The 22,777-nt window shown below is 38.1% G+C and overlaps 2 protein-coding genes across 3 annotated transcripts in view; both read left to right on the top strand.

Moving 5' to 3' along the window:
• Window positions 1-22,777, top strand: part of inpp4b (inositol polyphosphate-4-phosphatase type II B) — a 765,675-nt gene that overhangs the window by 318,826 nt on the left and 424,072 nt on the right. The window lies entirely within an intron of this gene.
• The window catches only part of tbc1d9 (TBC1 domain family, member 9 (with GRAM domain)), a 42,357-nt gene continuing 40,412 nt past the window's right edge, over window positions 20,833-22,777 (top strand). The window contains exons 1-2 of the mRNA XM_083538603.1: window positions 20,833-21,048; window positions 21,236-21,508. Of these exons, the coding sequence (XP_083394729.1) occupies window positions 21,388-21,508 (121 nt within the window). The 5' untranslated portion in view covers window positions 20,833-21,048; window positions 21,236-21,387. The remainder of the gene's footprint in view (window positions 21,049-21,235; window positions 21,509-22,777) is intronic.

The raw sequence follows: 22,777 nt of genomic DNA, 5'->3' as shown, positions 1-22,777 counted from the left end.
CTCAACGTGGCTCTCAGTTTTTTTTTATCTGAAACTGTGTACAGATAGTCTGCTGTACTGTATCCTCTCTTTAGGGCCAAATAACATTCTATTTTACTTGGTTGTTCTGTTTGAGTTTGCCAGTGTGTGTTGTCAATTTGTTTGATTTCATCAGTGTGCATCAGTGTGATGAGGGTTAGTAGATATTAGTGAAACATTAGGACTAAATCTCTGGATCAGCTGAAAGAGGGGACTGGTTTCTTTGCTCATCTTTTGGCATTTCAGGGCTTTACTGTGATATGATTGAGGGTTACTGAGTTTTAGATTTTTCCAGAATTTGATTTGACCTTTTTTGTTTATTTATGATTAGTGGATATTTGCCTAATTCTGGCATGCATGCGTTATTTTTAGTGTGCTGTGCACGTGTACTATATTGTTTTACAGAGATCTGCATGCAGGGTCTCAATTGGATGTTTTACCCATTTGGTGAATTCTTGATCTGGATTTGTCAGAGAACCCCACACCTCACTGCCATAGAGGACAATTGGCTTAATTACTGATTCTAATATTTTCTGGGCAATTCTTAATGATCAGTTTTTTCAGATTGTACCAATGATCCCAGAATTGGCAGATTTCTCAATTATTATTAGCTCTTACTCTCTCTTTTGCTCGCTCAATTTCTTTCTCGCGTTTTCTCTCTCGCTGTCTCTCTTTCTCACTCTCTCTCTCTCTCTTAATTGCTTTCTCTATCTATCTATCTATCTATCTATCTATCTATCTATCTATCTATCTATCTATCTATCTATCTATCTATCTATCTATCTATCTATCTGTCTGTCTGTCTGTCTGTCTGTCTGTCTGTCTGTCTGTCTGTCTGTCTGTCTGTCTGTCTGTCTGTTTTCTTCACATCCAGTCTCTCGCTCTCTGTCTCTTTCTTTCTCTCTTTTGCATGCTTGCCCTCTTGTTCTCTTTCACTTTCTTTATCTTGTCTCTTTCAACATTTAATTTGAACTGTATATTTATATATATATGAACTAACACAGCACACATCCTGGTCCCATTGGTCTAAATCAGTAAAATGTTTTACATTGGCTTTTATTAATCATTTAGTACTTTAGCACTGATTTTAGCATTTAATTTGACATGAAACACTCTTAGAAAACGTTTTATTTTTAAACTAATCATGGACATAAGCGCTATTAGCATCATGAAGTAATAAACCCAGGGAAAAGACACAGACGTCATCCTATAAACTCGCTTTTTATAGGAGGATCTCTTTGGTGACTAAAATAGCTGGTCCACTTTTTTTTATAGAAACCTAATTTTTTGTTCCCACTGTGTCTGAGAATATTCTGCAGTTCCCCAGTTTTACCTACAATAGTAACATTATTCAACATCATTCTGTTTATTTTGGCAAGGCTTCATGATGATCAAGGAGGGGTAGTATTTATGATACATGTATTTCAAAAATGTTTTGAAAATATAAAATGGGATTTTGTTATTTGAATTTGATAGGGGTGATGGAAATGGCTTAATATTCTGTGTCAAAATACTTTAGTGTTTTGTATGTTTGTAGTTTTAAAATACTGTTAAATACTTTGTAAGAATCTACATGATGACATCATAAAAATGCGGCCCCTGATTGGTGCCTACTCAGTCGTTTGCACAGACTTGTTAAGATCAGAACAGAAAACTGATCCATATGGAAGAAGGTGGTGAAGGTAAGAAACGTGCAGCTGCCAGCTTTCAAATAGGAGTCCAATGATTGATAGACACCTGTTTAGCATGATTTTGTATACCATTGCATGAACGACTGCATGTCACATAATATATTATTCTATTATTATATTTATGATTAACATTCAAATGAATAATTAGTTGAATACAGGTGCAATCAGTTTCCAAAAACAGTAACTAAATTAGAATACAATTATGAGTCATTCGCAAACTGTTGGTTAACCAACATTAACCAACATTAAATTGTTGGTTAATTTAAAACTAACCTTCATCTGGGAGATCACAGGGATTATGTAAGTGAATATTTGATCTGTTAACTGGTTGCATGTCTCAGATTTATTGACGACCTAACCATTAAAAGCTGTTGCTATCAAACATTGTTTACTTAATCAATTGTGTAATGATTAAGAAACAGATCAAATATATATATATATATATATATATATATATATACATACACAACCACAATTTTAAAAATGTTGTGCCTATTTCCTATTTTTTATTCACATTAACCACAACTAAAAAACATATTCGATGTTTGAATTGAAAATATATACCATTTCAAGAAAAAAAATAAGGTCGAATTTAATTTTAAACAGTTCTGGGTGTCCTTTGTTGTATTTTTCATTTTGCTCTACCGTGAATAAAATGTGTGTTTCTGAGATTTGCAAATCATTGCATTCTGTTTTTATTTACATTTTACACAGTGTCCCAAGTTTTTGGAATTGAAACTGACTTTTCCAGCTGCATGGGGTTCTTCCTCAAACAAAAAAAATGCTGTAAATAGGATTTCAGGCTCAAAGCTAGCCATCAGGTTATTCACAATAATGGACCAGGACTGGATGTTTTTTCAGTCCTGTAATACCTTGAATTAAACAGAGGATGCATTTGTTCGAAATACACACAAAGAGGTCATTAAAGGGGAGGAAAGCCACAAAAATTTTTTTCCTAGTGACTCATCCTATAGCGCAACAACAATTCGATTCAATCCAATTTAAACTTTATTATATATCGCATTACAACTACCAGGTAGATTCTATGGTGTCAAAAGCTGCTGTGAAGTCTAAAAGGATCAAGACAACTGGGCAGCCGCTATCTCTTGGGAGCATTATATCAATGTGAATCTTAAATAGGGCAGACTCAGTGCTATGACTTGTTCTTAAACCAGATTAATATTTCTCCAGAATTGTATTTTCATTAAAAAAAAAATTACTTGTAATTGATCAAATACAGGGGGAGTGGTGGCTCCAGCGGTTAAGGCGCTGGGTTGTAGATCGGAAGGTCTGGGGTTCAAGCCTCGGTATCGCCAAGCTGCCACTCTTGGGCCCTTGAGCAAGGCCCTTAACCCTCTATGCTCCGGGGGTCCCTTACGAGGGAAATATCAAGGTCCGTGATGTCGGAGTGACATGGGGCCGCCTTCCTGTGGGCTCACCACTTGCAGGAGGGACCGTAAGGGACGGTGCTGTGAGGATTGGGCAGCAGTCGAAGGCGGGGGCCTGCTTAGACTGCTGCCCCCGCGACCCGAATTACGGATAAGCGGGAGAAAATGAATGAATGAATGATCAAATACAAGTTTGTCTAGTATCTTAGAGAGAAAGGGTAAGTGTGAAATGGGGCTGAAATGAACTAAAACAGAAGGGTCAAGATGGATTTTTAAGAGTGGAGTGACAACAGCGTGTTTAAAAACATCTGGCACATACCCCAACCTAAGACAAGTGTACTATTTCAGCACACTGTTATACAAGCTGTACATTGACTACTCTAAAATATATCCAATTTTAATTTCTTTAGTACTGTCCTTTAAAAACATATAATAAAATGTTTGCTGAAATGTGGAGGGTGTATTTACTTTTGTGAGATATTGTGTGCATGTATGTATCTATGTATGTATGTAGGTATGTATGTAGGTATGGATGGATGGATGGATGGATGGATGGATGGATGGATGGATGGATGGATGGATGGATAGATAGATGGAAAATGTATGGATGAACAGATATAGGAATAATCTAAGAATGTAGACAGGCAGACAGATCGACGGACTGACATATAGATGGATAGCTGGATGGAGGTATGGGTGGAATTATGTGTCTATGTGTGTGTGTGTGTGTGTGTGTGTGTGTGTGTGTGTGTGTTGGGGGGGGTATACTTGTGTTTGTGGTTCATTTTGGCTAATGTGTGTTCTACTTTTCATACTATTTTTCATCCTGGAGACAGGATTTCTGAGGAACAAACATCATTAAAAGCCAGTGTAAGTCTGTGTTTGTCCACTTGGGGGCACAAACACTCTATCACGATCTGCAAGACTCAATTCAGTGGTTCCTGTTTGTATATTTGAATTTTTTTTTTAACAGCCGCATAACCAATTAGTCATACATCATTAAACACATTTACATTTTAAAACAGTGACACATAAAAAGCAGCTCCAGATATAATAACAATTCAGAGAACGTCATTAGTACAAGTTTCTATTCTGTCTTCCACAGATATGTGGACTCATTGCATGACTGGGACACACCCTGAGTTTCAGCACCTTTCCACTGTAATTACACTTTACTTTCATTAAAAAAAAAAAAAAAAAAAAGATATATATATGGCAGGAGGTTGCAATAATAATAATGTATACATAATAATGTACTGTTCTCTCATGCTTTATATTGTACTATCATCTGACATTGAAAGTTTGACCCTGCTACCCAAATTCTAAATAAACAGATAATTGGCCTTAAGAAAAAAACAAAATCAATCATCTCAATAAATTAAAATATCATTAAAAAGTTGATTTATTTTAATAATTCAATACAAAAAGTGAAACTCGTATATTATATAGATTCATCACACACAGAATGATACATTTCAAGTGGTTATTTCTTTTAATTTTGATTATTATGGCTTACAGCTATTGAAAACCCAAAATTCAGTATCTCAGAAAATGTGTATATTCCTTAAGACAAATAAAAAATAATCAATTAAAAAAAAAATTATGAAGTGTTGGACTACTGAAAAGTATTAACATGTACAGAACTCAATACTTAGTGGGGGCTCCTTTTGCATGAGTTACTGCAGTGGCATGGAGGCGACCGGTCTGTGACGCTGTTGATGTTTTATGGAAGCCCAGGTTGCTCTGAAAGCGGCCTTCTACGTCGTGGGTCTGGTGTCTCATATCTTCCTCTTTACAATACCCCATAGATTCTCCAGGGGTTTAGTTTGGGCGAGTTTGCTGGCCAATCAAGCACATGGATATCATGGTCCTTAAACCAGGTATTAGTACTTTTGGCAGTGTGCATGAAGTGTTCTAAAAGTTCCTGGTAGATGGCTGTGCTGACCTTGGACCTGATAAAACACAGTGGACCAACACCAGCAGATGATGTGACTCCCCAAACCACCACTGACAGTGCAAACTTTACACTGGACCTCAAGCAACTTGGATACTGTGCCTCGCTTCTCTTCTTCCAGACTATGGGACCTTGATTTCTGAAAAGATGACTTTGTCCCACTGAGCAACAGTCCAGTCCATTTTGTCCTTTGCTTAAGTAAGACACCTCTGATGTTGTCTCTGGTTCAGGAGTGGCTTGACACGAGAAATGAGTCAGTTGTAGCCCATGGATACGTCTGTGTGTGGAGGCTCTTAAAGCACTGACTCCAGCTGCAGTCCACTCTTTGTGAATCTCCCCAAATTCTTGAATAGGCTTCGTTTCACCTTTTTCTACCACATATTTTCCTTCCATTCAACTTTCCATTAATGTGCTCGGATACAGCACTCTGTGAACAGCAGCTTCTTTAGCGATGACCTTTTGTGTCTTACCCTCCATGTGCAGGGTGTCAATGATCGTCTCCTGGGCAAATGTGAAGTCAGCAGTCTTCCCATGATTGTGTAGCCTGAATCAGACTCAGACACTATTTAAAGGCTCAGGAAACCTTTGCAGGTGTTTGGATTTAATGAGCTGATTAAAGTGTGTGTCAGGGATCCACCTGCCACACACTTTAATCAGCTCATATATATATATATATATATATATATATATATATATATATATATATATATATATATATATATATATATATATATATATATATATATATATATATATAAATAAATGAAATAGACAGCAAAGAATGGATATACAGACAGAAGTACAGTTTAAAGTGTCCCAGTATGATTGTCGTTAAGGTGTTCCTAGTGTTACACAGAGTTGTTAAAAAAAAAATGTTTTAATTTCAGTGATTTAATCTTGACCCTGATCAGGTCATCTATGACTTCAACCTGCTAGTCCTGTTGCTGTAAAGGATTCTATTTAACTTAGCTTGGAATAGAAAGAAACGGATATTTGGATATGGGGATAAATAATATATGAAATTATAGCATAGTTTTTGTAATTTTTAGCTCATTTTTGCCAACCAGTCATTCGTCATTGCTAAAAATATATGAATGAGTCACCTCATGAATTACTACTCTATCACTACACCCCTCTTCTTTCTTCCTCTCTCTCTCTCTCTCTCTCTCTCTCTCTCTCTCTCTCTCTCTTAGTCTCATGCTAGCATTAGAGAAGAGAAGGGAGGTACTTTCAGCATCAGAGTGGAAAAGTAAACCCATCATCTCACGTGTTACCTCCCCTGTCTGAGCAATGAAAGGAAACAGGTGTGCTATAAATAGCATCTCTGTAGACAGATAGAGGAAGAGAAAAGGAAAAAGATGAGGATGCTGAGCTATTTTCTTCTGCACATTGTGCACCATACATTCAGGACATTCAGATCAATGGTGCACATCTGAGGATGCAAGTAAGATTCTAACCTCATTCTGGTGTTTACAAATGCACATAGAAATGAAGAGCTGAATGCTCCAGATATGCAGCAGATAAATTACCCAAATACTCAAGTATTACCATGTATTTACCTCTTCATATGGGTGTTGATGACTCGTATGAATGAAACCAGACATTTAACCATGAATCTAATTTGGAGCTTTTAAACCTATCATTGCCATCTTTTCTATCTGTTCATTTCAAACATGCTATCCATTGTTTGGCATCTGGGAAATTCATGTATATTCCAGTAAAAAATATAAAGAAAACACTTGGTAGTCTTTTCTGAGGTGTGAGTGAACCTGTAAAAAGTGAAAGACCAGGGGTGACTTCTTCTTCTTCTTCTTTCAGCTGCTCGCATTAGTGGTCGCCACAGCGGATCATTCGTCCCCATACCCGACTGTCCTCTACATCTGCCTCTTTCAAACCAACTACCTACATGTCTTCCCTCACCAAATCCATAAACCTCCTTCTTGGTCCTCCTCTTTTCATCCTTCCTGGTGGCTCCATCCTCAGTATTCTCTTACTGCTGTACCCCATGTTCCTCCTCTGTACATGTCTAAACTATCTCAATCTCGCCTCCCTCATCTTGTCTCCAAATTTGTCCTACATGTGCTGTGTCTCTAATAAACTCATTTCTAATCCTGTGCATTCTTGTTACTCCCAAATAAAATCTCAGCATCTTCAGCTCTGCTACCTCCAACTCCACCTCCGGTCTTTTACTCAATGCCACTGTCGCTAATCCATATAACATCTCAGGTCTCACCACAGTCCTATAAACTTTCCCTTTCACTCTCACAGATACTCTTCTATCACAAATCACTCCTGCTATCACTCTTCTCCACCCACTCCACCCTGCCTGCACTCTTTTCTTCACTTCTCTAACACACTCTCCATTACTTTGCACTGTTGACCCCAGGTACCTGAACTCCTCCACGTTCTCCACCTCTTCACCCTGCAACCGGACCACTCCACTGCCCTCCCTCTCATTCACACACATGTACTCTGTCTTACTCCTACTCCTACTGACTTTCATTCCCCTTCTCCCCAGCGCGTACCTCCACCTCTCCAGGCTCTTTTCAACCTGCTCCCTACTTTCACCACAAATCACAATATCATCCACAAACATCATAGTCCATGATGACTCATTTCTGACCTCGTCCGTCAACCTGTCGATCACCGCTGCAAACAGGACTATTGGTGCTTAAGCGTTGATTCATCAAGGCTAGTTTTAGTTTCAAGGCTGGTGCTAGTTTCAAAACTATTCTGTCATCACGATTGCATTTACAATATATTTCCTACCATGCGTGGTTCTTCCTCAAACTGTCGGGTTCCTCTCAAGGTTTCTTCCCCATACTATGTCAGGGAGTTTTCCTTTTCCACTGTTGTGGGCTCACTCTTTAGGGATAAACCTATAGGAACTAATTTATAACATAAAAATGTGTATTCATGATCAGTTTATTTCTGTAAAGCTGTTTTGAGAGAATGTTCATTGTTGAAAGGTTACCATGTTGTAGGAAAAGCATGTCTTTGGATGTGCTCTAATAAAATGTTCCTGTTATTTGCACTAGGAAACCCAAACATGTTCCAGCATGACAGTGCCTCAGTGCACAAAGCCAACTCCATGAAGATATGATTTATATGGTTTGGAATGGATGATCTTGAGTGGCCTGCTATGGAGCTCTGACCTCAACCCTATTGAAGTGCTGAATTGGAAACCTGACTGCACCCCATGTTGCTTAATGGGCACACATTCAGTGTTAAACTCTAAAATGTAGTGGATCATCTTCCAAGAAAGGTGGAGGGTATTATACCAGTAAATGCGGATTAAATGTGGAAGGTGATGTTCAAAAAGCGCAAACCAATCTTATGCTCAGGTATCCATATAGTATAGTGTTTAAATCTAGGAGCTGGAGACACAACAGTATTTATACTGCTGCCCAGAGTCATAAAAATCAAGTGAAGAGCATCAAGATAACAGATAATTGATACCTCGTTTTGATTGGTCAGAGGATATGGATACATTTTTAAAGCATCAGCGCTGATGATGTTATTCAGATGCCTTTTCTATTATCTGTCAGGTAGCAAGGTGTTGAAGCAGATGCAAATGAGGATGAACCTAATTGTTGATATACGTAAATATACAAATCAAGAAATAAAGAAAAACAAACAAACCACAAAAGAACACAAAATATTAATAAGAGCAATGAAAAATGAATAATGGGAGGATAGATTGCGAAAGAGAAAGAGTGGTGTGAACTGTGAGCATATATACCTAAAAGCGAATTATCGGAAAATGTGAATCATGTATAAAAAAACAAACGTGACTTGGTGCAGTGGCTGATGGAAAGTGTACTCTGTGTTCTATAGTATGACTTGTATGACCGATGCTCTACATTCACAGATTATTAGAAAATTATGTTTTTTAAAGAGAAATATCTAATTATTGATATGGCGAAGTTATAAATAGAGATGGGGTTTATCTAGCATTTAGGGAAGGAGTCTCCAGTACCAGTGCTTTGTAAAAGTTTGAACTAACTATACTGTGGATGTTTCATAAATGGATCGAACGTATGATGTGATCCTTTAATAAACAAAAGGATCTTAAATAAAGAAGCAAGTCTGGCTTGTTAAGAATAAATCTGGCTACGATGTCACGTTTTTATTTTCATATAACGGCACATTTCTCAGTGGTTTTCTCCTTATTTATATCAAGCAATGCACATTAATATAAAAATATATTAAAAAACCACCATTGAAATTTTTAGAAAGTAGTGCCAGTGTGTGAAACGGTGAATGTGAAAGACTAAACCATGTTGTGTTCGAGTGTCAGCGTTGATCTGCGCCTTATAAGCTTAACCTTCCAGTTCAAAACAGACTCCTGATTTACACAGGCAAGTTATGAAGAATAGCATTATTAATAAAGATGTACTAACAGAAAACTCTTCCTCCTGACAGGAAGCTATAACACTTACTGTATGTACTGTGAATCACAATTATAAGGATGTATGGCCAGTTATAAATCTGAGAGCTGAAGGAGTCTCTATGAAAGCAATGTGTACATACAGATCTGAAAGAAATATGACTTTGTTAATGTTAAACCATGGGCTTAAAAAAAGATCCCTCGTTCGGATCGAACTTTTTTTATGATGTAAAATCTACTTATGAGATGCACTGACATCATGGTGTACTTCCTCAATTTTTGTTTTCTTCCCGCGGGGTTCTACATCTACTCTCACAACCTATATCATAAAATTCACTACGTACAATCTTCACTTTTCTTATCAACGCGAGGGAGGTGTGATGTTGATTCGGAAATATCCCCTGTAGTTTCAACTGTCATTGGAGATAATTTGCAAGCTGAAAGGCATCAAGAAAACCCCCATCCCATTATATACATCATCTTTAAACATCTAACCAGACTGTTGATGAGAAATGAGTGTAAGGGAGCGAAAAGAAAAGCATGAAATTACAGTGTTCCTGGTTTCATTTTGACAAAGAAGTGTGAATTTTTGAAATAAACAACACAAATACGTTCAAACTTTCCTGATTTATACGTACAGCTTTCGGTAGACATCCATATCCAGAATCAGGGTTTAGGGTTAATGTGAACTCACAGCTTTCCTATTAGAATTAAAATAATGTAACCACTGAGCTACCACTTACACCAGTGTAGATTTATTGTCACAATTCAATATTCACAGTATATACTGTACATAGATTAAAAAATAAAGATTACGAATGAATGTTAAGCTAAAAATCGAATTAAAAAGGTAAAAAGATACACTCAATCAAAAATTTAATAATTTACCAGCACTTCACTGATATCAAACTGATTTCAGTACATTCATTCATTCACCTATTCAATTTAATTTTTTCGTACAATGCTTTTAACAATAGTTAACCAATGTTGAAAGAAAATACTGAGGCAACATATAAAGAAATGAGACTCATGATTAATTTCGTTCAGGATAGAAGTGACTCAAGAGCAGATGTGGGCATAAATGATGCCTATTTCCACTATTTATTATTCACTGTTCAATATACATTAATCTTTGTACATTTTATATTCTATTGAAATACTGATTGCTAATTTTTTATGTGGCAGGTATGAGCCGATGTTCCTATCTAGATGTTGTGCAATTGCTGAGCGGTATGCTCGGTTTACAATTTCAGTTGGACCTAGTGGTCAAGAACAGGAGATTAACCAGGTGTTATCATAAGCCTGTTGGGGCAGGAATCATGTTGCCCCATGCTCACTTGGAGGAGGAGCAAACAGAGTTTATGGGTTTTACAGATTGGGTTAGTTTCAAAAAAATTCTGTGGCCACCAAGTTCTTTTAACAAATAACTGCAAATAGGCAAAGTGTAAATACAGGCCATATTTCTTTAATGCACAAAACATTTCTATTGTAGTATATCTTTTTAATGGTGAGTTATAGAGCAGATAATGTCTTCTTTTCCAATAACCACATATTATGAATACATCTTTTAAGACTTCTGTGTGGTTTATATGGTTGAAGTTTTTTTTTTTTTACCTCAAACACACCAACTCTCAACTGCCTATTACAGGATTCATCTAAAAACTGACCAAATCATATCCTATTGCATAATTCAAGTGTAATAGCACTTCATTTCGGCTGAGTTGATCTGAGTCGGCCTGTGTGAGTCAGCCTGCCTCACTTAAAGCTATGATCATGATGCAAAACTCAGAACCAAGAAACATAAACCTATAAAAAAGGCATGTATATTGCAAATATTCGTTTGACAGTAAGCATCTGCTGTAGTCAACCACACACACACATTGACCTTTAATAAAAGAGCCTCGCTAACAAAATCGCAAAGAACCTTAAAGGAGGGAATTTTTTAGTAAACGCTATAGGAAATAATTTAAAGTACACTTTTTCAGGGAGATTTGGTAACACCACCTGCTGTGGTGCTTAAGCTGTGCATGTTCCCTTTGTTTTCAAATGGGCTTCCTGGGTTCTTTGGTTTCCTTCCAACTGCCCAAAATATGGCAGTAGGTGGATTGGTTATGGTAAAGGAGCCCTGATGTGAATGATTCTTTTAAATGTTCCAAAAATAAATAGATAAATAACAGCCAAGGAGTTATCTTGAAAAATTTGATTTACATTTCAGTCTTAAGAATCCTTAAGGAACCAAGAAAAAAACCCTTATTTATATAGGTATAGACATTAATCTGCTAAAGTGTTCATTCACACTGATTCACATTTTAGCAGATTAATACAAGTCAGTCGCATTGCACTGTTTATTGAGTAAACGTGTGAATGTGAGCAGCAGCTTAAAGACCGTCGTTGCCTTTGAGGAAAGGAAGAATGAGTAATGATAAAAGCCACCATCAGCGAATTGCTGGAGGCTGTATGTGACAGACAGACGGGTGGGGCAGAAGGTGGTCGATTACGCAGACATTTGCCAATGGGAAAGAAACTCGTCTGTAGCTTGCTGTCATAAAATGACAGGGTGTAATGGTTCGGTTTTGTAAAAAACTATGGATCATAATCCATCATCAGTGAAAAAACATCATTGTCATTCAGGCAAATATAAAAGCACACCCTCGACCTTATGAAATGTGAAGTGCAATGAAGTGTTCTAAGAATGTAAAATAAATCCGTCACTTTGAAACCTTCATCTCTATGAAAACAATAGACTGAAAAACTAATGAAAGCCATTACCGTTTACTGCTTATTGAGCAAATAATTTGCTTCCAACCGATGGCTGGTGTCTACTAGAAAGCATAATGAGTAGCAATCCTTTCAGTATAGAGAGTAGTTGAGATCCTTGAATTGATTTCAGTGAATTGTGGATTAAATAGACATTGTGTCCTGGGTTTGAGCAATCTCAAAATTCTTTGGATAATTTGGATTACCCAGGTGCTCTGTGTCTTTGGGGTCAGATTTAATGACCTGATAAAAATCAGCTCAATAAGGAAGAAACTATTTATTAAATGCTTTTGGAAGGTTTTTTTTTTAGACATATAGAAGCTATCAGAGAAAACCGAACACTTTATTATATTAGAGAGTGTAATAAAGAATGTTACCTTAGTTGTAGTCATGACCTTAATGAACCAGCTGTGGTTTGATCTTCAGTTAGGTTGCATCAGAGCCCAGAAGACCGATGATGCTACATAAATTTGTGTGGTATTTTCAGCCATCACTGTGTTGAATTATAACAGGATGTTGGTGAGAGGTCAAAAAATATTTGGGTGTTGCTTCCTTTTTGTTTTATTTTGTTGGAACAAAGATCAGAAATGCTTATTTAGTAGATAGCCTTTGAAATCCTTTCCTTCCTTTGGCATCTATCACTAACCATGAGGCAGATAAGACACCATTCCATTACAGGGCACTATAAAGACACATGTTCACACCCAGGGGACATTTTCTGGGATTTTTTGGGGGAACCAATCCACCTCGTATTTTAATGGGATACAGGAGGACACATACTAACCTACAGGAAACCCACCTGCACATATGAAGAACACATGAATCTCCACATGGATAGTTTCCCTAACTTCGGATCAAACTGGGGACCCTGGTGGTGTGAGGTAACAAAGCTACTCACTGCACTATGCCACATTTCTGCACTTCCACAACCCTTATGCACATTATGCTTCAATTTGTTTTCAGTTAATACCCCTGTATAAAAGGATTCCCATTCGGTTGTATTTCCACGCCAGCACTGGGCATTCAGCATCGGGCAACCTACCAAACAGCAGCTAGCAATTGACAGCAAGAATCACACACGATCAATTCTAAACCCAGTAAAGTTTGAGTGTTCTGAATCCTGTACCGTGTTTTTACTGATACGTTCAGACAAGTACAATCCCCTCGTCAGCGCACACCAGATAGTGAAACACCCTTATATGTCCTTGGAGTTAGATAGGAAACCTTCCTAACATTTGGTCCTTCGAGCCGGGTAGGAAAACCTCCTAACAACACCTATAGCATACGTTTTCCTTAATAATCTTTGAAGCATTTTTGGAAGAGTTGTCATTGGTGAGTAGAAAAGAAAACTCAAAGATCTTGATGGAAGATTAAAACCTGACTCTGTAGGCCAGGTATGGATGTTTCTTACATAAAATCAGCAGAACATTAAAAAGCTGCTGTTGCCATAGGGGGAAGTAAATTAAAAAAATTTTTACATTAATATAACAAATAACTGAGGCTTCCTCAAGGTTGTTTGGGATTTTAAAGGCCCAAGCTGTTTTAAAAGTATCTATAAGTCTCAGGGATTTTTTTTTTGCATAAGCCCTTTAAGGTTTTAAAGTATGTCAAATACAACGGGCTCAGCTGGGTTTAGAGCAAATCTTTTTGAGACAGCAAAGAATCCTTATCTATCCCAAGAACTTTTACCATTTTTTCTACATTATGCAACTTAGAACTGTTTAATAACGTCTTGTAAAAAGACAAAGTGGGGGAAGACCTCTGTGGTAAATCTTTCCTGTTAGTCTGTATACTTATTATAGTATAGTTAAAGGCTATTAATTACAATAAATGAAGTTAATTTCCATGACTATAAAACCAGCACATCCATATAACTCCCTAGACATTGCTGTTTATTAAGTAAGCGAAAGGAAAAGGAAGGAGTAATAAAGCGCAACTGGTAAACTTATAGATACGGAAGCTTTGTGAAAGCTGTATAATAAAAAGGTCTCTTCAAGAGCTGGACAATACAAATCTTGTGTAATGCCATTTTAGGAAAATACCTATTGCCAAGGTGGTGTGATGTGATGTGGCCTTACTCTTCTCTATGACAGAAAAGTCACAGTGAATCTTGGACTGTTACAAAGTACTGACAGTGGAGACTCCTTTTGGAAGTGTTCCTTCTAAAAGAAACTTCACTATATAGACGGCAAAATATTGGCTAACAATAATACAAGTTACTATTGAAACTTATTTATAGCTAAACAGAATTATTTGCTTTGCTACTACCTCATCTGTCAGTTAGTTTGGACGTTCTTACAAAGTATAGGATCACTATTGTTTTTCAAATCTGTCTCTTTTCTTAGATTAGTAAATAAATAAATTAAATTAGATAAATAAAAGACCAGGGCTGTTTGTTCTCAGTTTAGTGATTCATGTTGTCTTTATGCAATGTTTATGAAATGGACAGTACAAATAACCCTTATTTTCTTCCAAAAAGACAGGAGGTGGAGCTGAAGGTAGCAGAGCTGAAGATGTTTTCGCTGGGAGTGACGAGGATGGACAGGATTAGAAATGAGTTTATTAGAGGGAAAACGCATATTTGACGTTTTGGTGACAAGGTGAGGGAGGTGAGATTGAGATGGTTTGGACATGTGCAGAGGAGGGACATGAGTTATATCAGTAGGAAAATGCTGAGGATGGAGCCACCAGAAAGGAGGAAAAGAGGAAGACCAAGGAGGAGGTTCATGGATGTGGTGAGGGAAGACATGCAGGTAGTTGGTGTGAAAGAGACAGATGTAGAGGACAGGGTGGTATGGAGACGGATGATCCGATGGAATAAGATTAGAACGTTGATCGCTGTAGTCACCCCAGATTCAGGTCAATGTGGTACTTCCCCAGTCTTATTTACCATGATCTGTAATTCCCCAGTGTGGCTAGCTTTACATTTATATTGATGATAGAATGGGTCCTGTGGCTTTGTGGTTGGGGGCTCTTGATTCACCTGTTTACACAAATGGCATGTTTTACCAGAGCGAGAAGAAAGTGAACCACAGCACTCATTTCAGGCCCAAAACAAAAACTCTGTCCTCATTGTTTGGAGATATTACAGTCTGCGTTTGCTTGTTACTCATCAAGTCTCCATTGTAGTAGCTCGGTGACTTACTTTTCATGTTACTGAAGGGTTAAGAGTGTTTAAAACAACAACAAGATACACCCATGTCACCCAGTCCAATACAGTCTCCATGAGTCACACTCTCTTGACGATTAAAACTTTTTAGTGTAGGTTTCTAAGGACTGTCCCTCTCTCTCTAGGGCCTCTAGTCAGTTAATCCCCATTCTGTAATGCCCTGAACTGAAATGCAAATTGATCATGATGTAAATGGGAAACACTTTTACTGGGGATATTTAGTTTAGGTTCATTCAAAAATGAGAAATGAGAAAGTCAAACTAAAGCAGAGCAGAGTTCCACTTCCTATATTCAAAGCAGTCAGTTTCCTCTGGGGTGCTTTCTGATGTGAAGTTTCAAATCTTTCAACCTGCACATTTTTATTCCTTATTTTAGTCAACAGTCCCCATATGATTTAAAAGAGTGATTCAAATGCACCTTATCCAGTCAACTAATTAGTTTCAAACCTTTTTTATTTGTTGTAAAAACAGATAAAAACTAATCTTTAACATGGACAAGCCACATTATGTGGTAGTTAAATAACTTGAATTTGAAACAGTTTTTCCCCAGTCCTGTACAGGAATTTGCTTTGGAATACCAGAAACCACTTGACAGGTGATTCACAGACTTTCACATCTCTGTGTTACAAAGAGAGTTACAAATGATGCAGAAAGAAAACATTGAGGGCCCTTGAGCAAGGCCCTTAACCCTTTAAAGTCTTAGATTATTGCAAGTCATTCTGGATAAGGGGTTTCTGATAAGTGCAAAGGTAAAAGATCAAAATCCTGAACCACATAAAGCATTTACTCAATGACGATGATGAAGCTATTCTTTCTTCTTCTCTGGGAAGTAATAGCTCAGTGGTTAACATGTTGGGCTTCTGACTAGAAGGTTATGAGTTCAGATCCTAGCACCATCATGGTGATATCTTATATTTTACCTATGGTGGAGGTCGTTGCTGAGTGGTTGGACTTTGGATCAAAAGGGTTCAAATCCCAGCACCAACAAGCTGCCTCTGCTGGGCCCTTGAGCAAGGCCCTTAATCTTCAACTGCTCATTTGTAAGCTGCTCTGGATAAGGGGGTGTCTGCCTTAAATGTAAGACGTATAAGAATTTTCCAGTTCCATCTTGCCGGTTTAGTAAAGGTGGAAGCGTATTTTCTTTACACCCACTTTGGAGTGCATATAGAAAAAGAACACACTCTTCTTGTGACCGTGTGGGTTTCTTTTATTGGTTTAGTGTCTCCCACCTCTCAAATAAATGCTGGAGACAGGATTGGCTTGGCTAAATTGCACTTAGGTGTGAATTTGAATTTGAATAAATGTGTGAATGAGTGTGTGAACGTCTCCTGTGATATAATAGCATCCCATTCAGGTCTTGCCTTGTTCCCAGTTTTCCAGGGACAGACTTTGGGTCCGTTCTGACTCAGAACAAAGAGAAATTGAATAATTGAAGAAAATACTTTTATTTGCCATTAAGTACAAAGGCTAGGATAAAAAAATGAGCAATGAGACAGGCTTTATCTTACTTGTAGGGCAGCATATGTTTATGCCAGTTATTTTTTTATGCTGCTTCATGGTTTATATTTTTATATATAGTATTAGATAACAGCACAAGGATGTGTCAGGTGAACTTGGTCTTGCTATATTTATAATGTTAGTTTTTTGTAATACAAGAGAATATTAATAGAAATCGAAGAGTTGGTAGGAAAGCTGTAGTGCAATGGGGTAGATTTTGGTTTGTAACACATAAACATCTTTTTTTTCCCGCCTACCCGGCTGTGGTTAGACACACACAGGCGCACACATACACTTTGTTTTTTCCTCTGCTTCACCAAGACAGGAAAGTCTTCTGTGTGACAGAAAAGCAAACACGTTTACCAAGCAGTGAAACCACCAAACCGACACCTACACTGGTGAAAGACGTCCCACTGTGTGGTTATTTACCTTGGGTGTGGGTGACATACATAAACAACAGAAGCTGTTAATGTTTCTTAATTTTCAGTAATTATTATTCAAAATAGATTTCGGCAACACTGCACACTCGTCTGTCACTGAAACAAAGGGCTCGTATACATTTTCAAAACATCCTGTATGCCCTAAAGGCTTTGAAGCTACAGTATATTTAGAAATGCGTTATCTTCTACTTCAGACAGGAATCAATACGGAGTTATTAGAATGTCTCTACCCGTGTCTTGTATTGCAAACCAAAGTTGGCTTTCTGAAATTTGACTCCGGTTTTGTATTAATGCAGATTCACTAAGTAGGTCAGCTGCTATATGTCTGTATACCACCCCACTGCATAACACTCTGAGTCACAAAAACCCCTGTGCCTACACCTCTGTGTGTTTATAAATACAGACCTAATTTAGTGCTGGGTTCACACACACTGATTTTTCCAAATATGGAACCTGACCTGAACTTTTTATCGTGCACTGGGGATTTTTCCACCCTTTATGTTAATACATACATACAGCATGACATTATGACATTATGACCGGTGAGTAAATAACACTGATTATCTCTTCGTCATGGCACCTGTGAGTGCGTGTAAAATATAAGGCAGCAAGTGAACATTTTGTCCTCAAAGTTGACGTGTTAAAAGCCGGAAAAATGGGCCAGTGTAAGGATTTGACGAGGGACAAATTACATGTGATGGCTAGAAGACTGGGTCTGAGCATCTCCAAAACTGCAGCTCCTGTGGGATGTTCCTGGTCTGCAGTGGTCAGTATCTATCAAAAGTGGTCCAAGTGGTGGAGGCTCACTCATGCATGTGGGGGTCAAAGGCATGCTACTCTAGCTCAAACTGCTGAAGAAGTTAATGCTGTTAATGCTTAACGAGTCAGAACTGTTTTAGCAGCAAAAGGGGGACCAACACAATATTAGATATATAAAAAATAAATGAAAGTTATAACTACATACCACTTTGTTCTGATGACCTGCATGACCAGTGGGATTTAGTAAGCTTCAGGCGCAACAAGATTTCAGCCTCCAGGGTCTTTGCTGGTGTTTAGCGAGACGGGCTCCACTGTGTCTCACACGACTGTCACTGCTACAGGCAAAAAAAAAAAGGTGTAAAAGAAATGCTGCGACAAAGAAAAATCCCTGATATTCTATGACTTGGGCAAAAAAAATGTATACAATTTCCAGACTTTTTTTTTTTAAGACCTTTTTTAAATTCCATGATATTCCAGAATTTCCATGACTCATGGGAACTCTGAGCCACTGTCAACCCAGGAGCATGTTTAGCTCGACAGAGATAGAGAGAGAGACAGAGCAAGAAAGAGAGGGGAGGAAAATTGCCACATTAAAGTTAAAGACTGTACAGTGTGTCCAGGGTGCAAGTAGGGACTCCAGCAGGACTAGCTATGGCAGCGTAAATAAAAGGTAGAGCCAGACGGTAACACAGACAGGACGGATCTCTGGGATAAGATTGCAGTGCCCCTGGAGCACAAAGGGTCAAAGGCCTTGCTCAAAGACCCCAAGAGTGGCAGCTTTCCGATAAGGGACTTAAAACCAGGGGCGTAGATTACGCGGGGGACGCAGGGGACACTTTTTTTTTTAATAAAAAGTACATTCGTCCCCCTTACTTTTTTTAGTGGAGTGTTGTGTTCAGGACATGTTGAGGTTTTAATGGAGCAATGTATATAAATGCAGAGTGATTTAAAATTCAAAGGGACAAGATAGTCTATACATGACGTTCACGTATCCATGGCAATCAGTCACTTACTTGTTACGTCATAATAACAAGTCCCAGTACTGTCGCTCGAGTCCCACATTTGGTTCTGATAAGCTCAAAACGGCAAAAAAACCGATTTACTCCTTAAAAGTCAAGCAGTGTAAGTTGGCATATGGTATCCGAATTGTGTTGCACTATGTTTAGTAACTCTGCCTGTTGCTCTTGTTGAATAATTAGCAAGATTTAAATGTATTTTCCTTAAACTCTTTTTGATAACGTCTTTTGTTTTAACAAGTGTGTTATCAAAACCCTTCAAATTAGAATAAAGATAATGTTGAAGTGAGATTTTACAGCATGTTTAACTAATGTGTGTCACGGTATGAACACGGAGAGACGAGGACACGAATAGTAACATTAAAGATGTAATTTTAATAATAAGGAGCAGGTAAATCACACATACATACAAAATAGTAAAGACGATAACCGACAATGAGTGAAGACAGTGGTGATGAGTATAAATAGAGTCCAGGTAAACAGACAGGTGAAGACGGGAAACAAACATGGTGGATGACGGGGTGCAAAGGATGATGGGTAATGTAGTCCGGTGAATGAGGGTAGATGACAGGGGAAACGTTACAGTATGCTGATAGTAACAATCTTTATTTTATGGGCTGCTCTTTCATTATTGCACTAATTTTACGTTTTGGCAGTTTTAAGTAGCTTTATATATTGAGATATATGTTAGCTTTAACACTGTGTAAAAAGCTACTACTTGTAAACAAACCAGCCAGGAATCTTAAAATAAGTGACACTTAATGTGTATTTCATCTCATTGTATAATTGATAGCGGGTCTTGACATGTTGAGTTAAATACATATTTTCTTTCAATGGTTTGTTTTGAATGACTTGTTTTATTCCTGAAACATGGACTGTAGAATAGAACTAAATGACGTATTCTTTGAATGTGCAAGTGTCCATCACTGTGTGCCATGTACTGTGCATACACAAAATACAATTTAAAATATGTAAACAATATACTCTTAGTACTATTATAAGGACATCCTTGTACTTTATATTTAAAAAGGTACACATTAGTACCTTAGAGTACCAATGTGTACCTTAATGTACAACTATACATTTTTGGGGTAAATAAGGTAAAAAGATGTCCTTTTAAGGGCACTGTCCCAATGGCAAGCTGTTGTATTTCTTTCTGTTTTATAATCATATATTTACATTTGGCAGACGCCCTTATCCAGAGCGACTTACAACTGAGCAGGGGAGGGTTTTAGGGCTTTTGCTCAAGGGCCCAGCAGTGGCAGCTTGGTGGTGGTGGGATTTGAACCTGTGATCTTCTGATCCAAAGCCCAATGCCTTAACCACTGAGCTACCACCTCCTATATAATCATAAAGCATATAAAACAAAAAAATAATGATAAAAAACTAGACATTGATGTCTACGCCCCTGCTTAAAACCCAGACCTTCTGATCAGTAACTCAGATGTGGCCTTAACCACTGTGCTACCAGCTCTCCCACTGAACTCTCAGCATCCACTCACATCCCAGTTTACCATGATCCCTCCAGATCTGCTCCTTTACCTAAGAAAAAAATGTGCAATGCTTTATACATACACTACTATACCCAGCATACTGACCTTATCACTAAGCATCTCTTAAGAATAATCTAAATGAGCATAAAAAGAATGGATAATAATTATGAACTAATCACGTGACCCTCACAACAACCGTAACAGTGCACATTGTGTGTAACAGCGTGTGTATTAAAGCCCGGCTGAAGTCCCGCCCACTGTGCTGAGTCGCGGGTGGGCGTGGCTTGGGTCGTGACGCGCCTCTCCTTTACGGTGCGCCTTCTGCGGAAAAGCGCATTGTTTATTTGCGTGGTTTTGGACGCGCAGCTTTTGGACGCAATGGACCCGTAATTACGCGAATTTCCTGCTCATCCGATTCCGTCCGTTGGCACCGTGGCTTGGATCCGAATTATCTGATTGGTACAGAGATTAGACAAGGTGCACATTTCCGTCCACAACAAAAGACTTATTCATGCATGCAGTAATGTAAATGCTTATGGAAATACATAATTATTATATATTTCAATCTAGACGAAAATAGAAATCTGTTTTTGTTTCCTATGTGCTCATCCATTTATCATATTGTTCGTCTCATTATTATTATTTTTGTTGTTGTTTTTTTTAGACCGTCTAATTGTATACTCGAGTCGCCCGATTGCGCAACCGCTCCGGTCCGTTTGCGCAAACCCCTCGGATCTTAGCTGTATCGGATTGGAGTGGATCTGTGTGGATTTGGATGCCGACGTAGGGACATAAAGCGAGGCTTTGAAGCTGAAGATGTGGATCCACCCGGAGGAGGTGTTGATGGCCAGTGCGCTTTGGGTCACCGAGCGCGCAAACCCATATTTCATCCTGCAGAAGAGAAAAGGACATGGAGAAGGAGGAGGAGGACTAGCTGGTGAGATCATCTAGCATTCATTTTATAATGCATACACGCTCTCATATGACAGGGATCTAGGTCTTGAAGACCTGAGGTGGTCACCTGATCATCTGGACCAGGTGGATGATGAGATGGATTAAGAATCTGAACTGTAAATTATGTGGGTCTTCAGTTCATAATAAGATAATAATAAGAAAATAATAATCATAATAAACATAAAAGTGTTAATCTCCACCTCTCTAGGCCCATGGTGGGTGTCTAGGTGTAGATTAGAGGTTCTTAATGAAGTCCTCAAGGACTCAACCCACATTTTTACTCTCACAGAATAACATAGCACCACCACAGCCCTGCGGAGATTTGTAGTTTCTCTAACGCAAAAAATTCACTGTAATCACATTAGCTGATGAGCTATTGACTGGCGAAGAACCACATAATAGCATAGGAGATGGCTTCCACACCTGGTGGTATTTTATTCTGACACTCTATTTAGTGGAGTAGTGTGTGGTTATGGATGCAGCATACCCCTCAGCGCTAATTGATTTCTTGATGAGCTTGTTTGCTTTAAACATTAACTCCATGATATATTATAATTTCGATCCTTATTAAGAAAATCGTGCCTTGGCATGGTCGTGTGTGAAAGTGTATTTGAGAATATAAAGCACATATGCAATGTACCTTTTTTTTTAAGTTTCCTCAAGAATTCCTAGTTTCCTAATAAGGTTAGATGTGAAACACTGTTGGGTTCGGTGGCAGAGGAGAAAACTGAAAGAACAGTGCAGAATGACAGATTTGCTAGATGAAGCCTTTTATGCTCTAAATGTGTAGGTGAGACATCCTGAGGTAAGGGTAAATCTAGAACCTCTTGAGAATTGATGGCGCTTTGTTCCTGAAAGCAGATAACTTATCTTATCTATGTAGAACCTCTCAATGTAGTGTTGGAAAATATTCTATATCCTGTTCAAAAAGAGGGTTTAAAACGGTGCATGCTTTAGAGTAAACCGTTCTAAAGTCACTCTGGTTTCATAAAGGTTCTGTTGGTAATGGTTCTTGGGAAATCTCAGAAATGTTTATATGAAAGCAAGTGTATATTTAGGACTGCAGCTGTCTAGGATGACATATTCCTATACTCTTTGACTAAAAAATGGAAAACTGTAGGATTCGGTGTAGAAGCTTTGTGCGAAGTCCTGGGTTTACTAGATAAAGACATTTTGCTCATGAAAGTATGGATAATCCAAAATACAGTTAAATATAGATCCTTGTAAGGATTCTCAAATGTCCCTCTGGCCC

The sequence above is a fragment of the Silurus aristotelis genome, assembly GCF_946808225.1.
Source record: "Silurus aristotelis genome assembly, chromosome: 4".
Lineage (NCBI taxonomy): Eukaryota > Metazoa > Chordata > Actinopteri > Siluriformes > Siluridae > Silurus > Silurus aristotelis.
This window is presented reverse-complemented; position numbering and strand designations above follow the sequence as displayed.